Genomic DNA, 6,640 nt, shown 5'->3' with positions numbered 1-6,640 from the left:
ATTAAAACGACATAGTGTACTCTGCATATTTTTAGGACAATTAGAGTTTAGAATTCCCTCTTCTTCCGCCCCTGGTTTGGAAAAAAAAAATTGTTTTAACTCTTTCCTCCCCAAGAATGACATTAAGTCTGGATAAATCGAAAGGCCTTCTTATCTTTTAAAATCATGTCCTCGTCTTATGTTGTCAAAATACCAACTGGTGAACTGGGCTCCTTGGTGTTCTTTGGGAAGAATCCAGGCTCCGCTGTACTTTTGCCAGATAAGGATTTTAGGGAGACCATTATTTGGGAACCTAATGGAAAACATTTACTTGATACTGAAAGGCTAAACTCACAGGAAACAGAAACAGAAAAGGTAAGGCCACTCTCTACCATCTGCTTGATTCAAAACGGGTCACTGCTTTCGGTCATTTTTCTTCAGCACTTCCGACTGCGTAAATGCAATCATAAAAGAGAGACTGCGGCGGCCTGGCGGGACCTCAGCCTGGGGGCAGAGCGAAAGCAAGACTATAAGTGGGCGGAGCGAAAGGGTCACGTGACCAGGAGGGGCGGGAGAGCCAAACCCGGCTCTCCGCCCCACGTGCTCCACTGTGTGCAGAAGCTTTGCCGCGCACACCGCAGCTCCCTGCCTGTTAGTCTGTGCTGCTGTGGCCACTGGTGGGTAATATTTGCCTAGTCAAACTTCTCTGTCCCCAGTTGCCCTTGTTACTTCGCATGTTCAAATTCAAAGGCCCCACAGCCCCCAAATTTAAAATGAGGGGAGAATGTAAGACCCATCTGCAGCTTGCTTTTTTGTTTTATTTTGGTTTTTTATTCATTGCAAAGCCTATCAAAGGATGGGAAAGCCCAGTCCCTCTTCCTCCATGACTCAGGCAGAAATAAGATACACCTTCCCTTGAGTGTGACCCAGGAAGATGACCCAGATCCAGAGACAGCTTGGGAAATGTCTGGGATGTCCTGGAAACTAGGAATCCTACCGCAGAATCAAAGAGAGAGCTCGTAACTTCTTCAGGAAAATGTGTTTGTTTATTTAAATTAAAAAATAGTGTGAAAATTACAAACTGTTAAATACAGAAGACGATTTTATACAACTTAATAAGAATAAGAAGGAAGTATATACACCACTTTTTTAACAGGCGCAGATAGAATTGCACCAAACTTCAGGATTAAGCAATGGAAAATGTGACAACGCACATGTCCCTCGCAGTAAAGCTTCAGAATTCAAGTGATTCCAGGCAAGGGGCCAAACTGAACTTGGCTTCTTTCACCTCAAACAGCCCCCTTTGGAGTAAATCCACACTCTGAACTTTTAAAGTGAACGGAGGGCCCTTTTCCCCCAAACATAAATGTCCTCTAGCACTGCGGGAGGGCACTGATAATCCAGCTCCTCTACTGTTAACCCTTATGGGAACAGTAGCCACTGCTATCCCCAATCGCGCAAGATCACGTTTAATAAAAAATTTCTGTTGTTTTGTTTTGTTTTACTAGAATTAAACTTGACCTTTCGATGTGCTTCTCTTCCTGCCTGCCTTTAAGGGCCTAACGGTTTTGCTGCAAAGCTACCGAGGGCAGGAATACACAGAGACATTAGCCAGAATTCCTGAACATTCGCTTTTAGACTTCTGGTTTCTCAGCTGAAGTATTAACATTCTGCTACCCAGGGAACTTTGCAGAGTCAAATGTGGTGTCAGTCTCCCGGGTTCACTGCTGGGAAAATGCCAGCATGAACCAGGGGCGATTCGCCCTGAATCTCCCAGTTACATGTGTTCTGAGTTTCCAACTGCTCCTTTAAATAAGCAGATCCGTTCTCAGACTAACTGGCCAAGTGGGAAATATTTTGTCCAAGCTTCCTCACACCAGGCCATACAGGATTTATCACAGAGTCTTAAAATCCAAAGACATCCTCCCAGCCCCCTGGGGATCTAGATTCAGGAGTCTCATGAAGGCAGTAAGCCTCTTGACGACATGCCCAGGACCACACAGCAAATCAGTGTCAGGGATCGGGATCAGAAAACAGAACCTGTACCCCTGCTTTGTACAACCTCTGTCTGAGTATGGCCCTTTGAGGTCTCGGCTACGTGACAAAATGCCATATCACGGAGGCCCACTGTATGTCAGCTCCCAGCTCAGAAAACTAGGCTGGGAAAAAAGTAGCAGCAGAGCTAAAGACTTGGCCTTATTCAACCCCACGTCACCCCTTCTAGAAAGATCAGGAAGAGTCCCCTGCACAGCTCTTCAGAGTGCAGGTTCGATTTTGGGGAAGCCCTTCCAACCAAGAAAATATCATGCCGGCTGTGCGATCCTGGATGGTCTGAGGTCAGAGTCCAAGGTCATAGGTTAGACAAAGGGTCAAAACAGCAGATTCTGTTTTCTAATCCCAGCCAATATTAACAGGTTTAAAAGTTGCTTTTTTTTTCTTACAGTATGCAAAAGAACCAGGTTTGAATCTCTTTCTGCCATCAACAGTCCTCCATCAGACATCCCCCTGCAACCCAAAAGACCTGCAAAGGAAGCTCCATAACCTGACGTGAGGTAAGGCCACAGGTATACCGTAGAGGTACTTACAGTCCGGGTCTAGAACAAAGCTCTAGGCAAATAAGCAAATCAAAACCAGTCCCTCCACATGTCCTAGGCATTGGGCAGCCCTGGGAGTGGGCAGATGGCCCGGGGGTTAACCAGGACATTCAACGAGAAAGCAGCAAGCACAGAGCCTGCCAAATTCAGAACTGGAACCCCAAGCCCCAGACTCCAAAGTCAAGGTGCACGCTGCCCATCTTTGGGGCTTTCCAGGGCCAGGTCTACACCACAGGCCCGGCGTGGATTCCTGGCTGCTGACTCCCACGGAGTCTTGTCCCCCACCACCCCCATGCAGGGGCTCGCCAACGGTCTCTTTAAAGTGGCAGCTGCCCTGCCAAAGTGAAACCAGACACTGAAAGTGTCCTTCCCCTCTCTAAGGGTGCTGGCTGACGGGGCCGCCTCCCGGGGCCCTGGGGGTGCTAGGAATTCTGATGGATGTTCTCTGAGGACCCTTCACTGCTTTCGTTGAGGAGCGTCTCCGAAGTCTCCCCCAGCTCATCATCCGCCCCCTCCTCCTGGATGGTGAGGTGCACGTCTGGGGAGGAGGACTCAGAGCTCACGCTGTCTCCTTCCATGGAGCAGAGGGTGCAGGACAGGGCGGGCGCCACGCTCTCCTGCAGCATGTTCAGCATCATGGGCACCTGCACCGACCTCAGGCCGGACACCATGGGCAGCGGCTTCATGGCCTCCCCCCAGAGCCTCTCCTCATCTTTGTACAGCAGCAGGAGGCTGGACTTCTTCTCCCGCCTCTTAGATTTCATATAGCCCAGCATGATTCCGATCAAGAAAATGCCGTAGAAGGACATGACAACCAGAACGTAGAAGTATTCATTGCCATTGTCGCTCTCACTGCCGGGCACGTGGGACACCAGGTGGCCGCTGGGGGCTTCGGTGCTGGGGTGCGTGCTGTTCAGAGGCTCCATCTTCAGCATTGAGGCACCACGCACACGGCCAAGGTCTGCAGAGAAACCTGCAGGTTAGAACTTGCCCACGGGCCCGCAGTATAGGGAGGAGGCTGAGCACGAGTTTGTGGGATTGCCGCATCAAAAAACCTGACAACTGCATGGAGAAATCCTGTTAGGAAGGAGCACAGAATAGCTAACAGGGGTTAGCTGTGCGAGGCAGGAGTGGATGGAGGGAAGGGAGGAAGGCATAGGGAGAAAGGCGACAAGGACTTTCCTTTTTTAGGATATACACGTCCTCATATCTGCATTTCATAAAGCGAGCGTGTAAAAAGCATTGCTTTTGTGGTTTTAAAAGCCAAAGGGAAAAATCAGCCTAAGACAAGGGAGTTTAGAGAAAATAAATCATGTTTTAGTCACTGGGAAACTTTTTCTAACAGAGCAGAGAAAAAAAAAAAAGAAAGCTTCTCCAACGTAAACCTATTTTTAATTCAAAACTGGGTTTCCTGAGAACAGAGAAAGGGAAGGAAAACCTCATCTACTCACTGCACAGAATAGCCCTCTCTCAAATGTTTCTGAAGCCAAGTTGCATTGCTAACTTACCCAAGGCTGGCAAATTCTTCCAAAGTCCTGAGTTGCTAAGTGGCCAAGTCCAAGAACGTCCTTCCTCTCTGCGGGGCTCCGTGCTCTGACAACTCTGCTGCTGCCCTTGGGATATATAGTCAAGAAATGCATCGTCACGTGTTCTGGGAGGAAGATTTACAACAGAGGTTGGTCGTGGCAGAGTGAACAGCACTGCGGTTCAATTCACTGAACTCCGCAGCTGTGCACAGAGAGACTGGGAATCCGAGACCGCTCCTCACCGCCCCCCAGCCCCGAGCCAAAGTTTCCAGGTGGCCCTGAAAACGAGTGGAAAGAGGAGAAAAGAATGTGCCCTGTTGGAACTGTTATCCCAAAGTGCGCTCTCATTCAAAATGAGTTCGTGCTGCATCTCCCTCTCGGGGAATAACCATGATGCCTCCGCAGATTTTCAGAGACAGTCAAATACCATCGTCGGGATAAAAGACAGTTGGAAGCAAGTGCAGGATTTACTGTCAAGACACTCGCGCTTCTGTTTCAGTTCTTCCACGCACCATGCAAATGTCATAAATCCTTACTGAACCTTTCTGCACCTCAGATGCCTGATCTGTACACTTGCTGGGTGCGGGAGCTTTGACATGGAGAATCAGATGAGCTGTTGGAACTTCTGAATCCCTGTCAGCTTCATCATTCTAAGATGTAAGGCTGCCTGATACAGGGGAGCCTTTTTAATACCCGTCTTCTGCATCAAGCTCATACATTTATTTTTTATAATCAAAATATATCTTCCAGATTCTTTTCAGTCACCTGCATGAAGTGAAAATGGGTTACAACGCAAGACACTGTGAGCAGGTTTTCTCCTGTTTGATGGCACAGTGCTTCTCCTTCGTAAGCATCCCACAGAGACCATCCACACATCTCTTTGCAGTCTCTGGCGGGTCAGGGGAGGAGCAGAAATTCTTCTGGTGACCTGCTGAGCACAGTTCAAGCTTTTAAAACCTATGCAGACCTTGTGTTAAAATGGTTGCTGTGATCAAAATTGGAAAAAGGAATTGAAGACTTTGATGTCAGTCCATCCGCTCCCTGGGATGCTTATTCTGAGAGGCTATTATTCTAAGTTAAAGTAAACTGGGAGGGAGGCTCTGTTCCCAGTGGTCTGGTGGCCTATGAATTACAGCCAGACTGTCTTGGGGAATCAACTCTAGAGAAAACATTTCTCGTGGTTCTGGCGTTGTTCAGCTGAAGCGGGGGGGCGAGCATGGCAACATCCCTCGTTCCCATCTGGAATGTATAGAGCCCATGCACTGGGACCTTCATGGCGGCTACATGAACCCACCCAGGTTAGTGCCTGGCCCTAAATCTGTTGGGATACCTGTGGAAGAAGCAGGCTAATGAGTACGAAATGCTCTTTCCCCACTGGTGTCCTCACCTGACGGCTGAGGCTGTGTTCACCCATAAGTCCCCAACTGGCTCCAAAGCATAACTGTTGAGCACCCCAACGCCAAGTTCATCCGTACACTGGACCTTTGCTCACACCAATCAAGACATCCTCACAGTGCATCAGTATTGAAAAGCTCTACAGCTACCTTGACCAAAGTAGACTTGGCCTTATCAACTTGTATTTATCTAGAGTACCTGAAAACTTCCATCTTCCACTATGCCTACCATGGTTTGTCAGGGTCATCAGAACAAGAGAAACCCGGGAGAGACAGGGAGGGACATTCCTGTTGATCGTGAACCCCATATTATAGATTATGTCCTTTGGGACATATGAGTTTAGTAATCACCCATCAACGGCCAAACACAGCAGACTGGAATTTTTGAGGAGGCAGACAGGAGATGGAAAAAAGGGAGAGCAGATTTAAGGAGCAAGGAAGCATGGAACCTGGTGCCAAGAAGACAAACTGAGGCCAAAGTTTCAAATAACAGAAATCACCAGAATCAAACCAATGGTCCCAAGACAGTAAAACCAATAAAACACAGATGAAGACCAAGAACGCAGTCCAAAAGACAAAGCAATTCCGAGACATAGGAAGAGCAAAATCTTTCACAGGCATAAGGGAGGGAACAGTCCAGATGAAACTCTGCCAGATGCCTGCTTGGTGTCTCTGCTTCTTCTAGGGCTCCATGCTGACTTGATGCATAGGTGTTTCTCCTACACATCAGTGAAATGATGCAAGGCACTTAGCGCCCTATCTGCCAGATGGATGTGCTCCACCGGTGCTTTTTGTTGTCATCTTCGAGAGTGCTTTGTTGCTAATAAGAACTTCAGGTTGCTTGATGCGCATGTGCCTGACTCCAGCTTTTTTATCGTTGCTCTTTCCTCTCCCACCAAGAATACAATTTAAGTTGTGGGGCTTGCAACCTCATTACACACAGCTCCATCCTCTCTCCAGCTCTCACTCTTAACACTATTATGAGAATTATGGCAGTAAATAATGACATAAATAATGAGGGAGGAAGGAAGAGCCTCTACAAAGTGCACTTTATCAGGGAGAGGATGGCGACACAGCAGAATTATTAATTACATCTACTCTATGCCACAATGTTAAGAGACAGCAATGTTGAAGACGTAAATCCATC

General features: G+C 47.9%; 1 protein-coding gene across 1 annotated transcript; it reads right to left on the bottom strand.

Annotated features, from left to right (window-relative positions):
• Positions 1-1,030: 1,030 nt before the first annotated feature.
• Positions 1,031-4,304, bottom strand: KCNE4 (potassium voltage-gated channel subfamily E regulatory subunit 4). The gene is made up of 2 exons (XM_046018100.1): positions 4,082-4,304; positions 1,031-3,534 (listed from the first exon to the last, which is right to left on the bottom strand). Exon 2 carries the CDS (start codon positions 3,506-3,508, stop codon positions 2,996-2,998), a length of 513 nt encoding a protein of 170 aa, XP_045874056.1. The 5' UTR covers positions 3,509-3,534; positions 4,082-4,304; the 3' UTR covers positions 1,031-2,995.
• Between the last annotated feature and the right edge of the window lie 2,336 nt (positions 4,305-6,640).

Source organism: Meles meles, chromosome 9 (assembly GCF_922984935.1).
Source record: "Meles meles chromosome 9, mMelMel3.1 paternal haplotype, whole genome shotgun sequence".
Taxonomy (NCBI): Eukaryota; Metazoa; Chordata; class Mammalia; order Carnivora; family Mustelidae; genus Meles; species Meles meles.
This window is presented reverse-complemented; position numbering and strand designations above follow the sequence as displayed.

Excerpts from the sequence above, each read along its gene's own strand:
- KCNE4 (XM_046018100.1), bottom strand. The coding sequence starts at position 3,508 with ATGCTGAAGATGGAGCCTCTGAACAGCACGCACCCCAGCACCGAAGCC.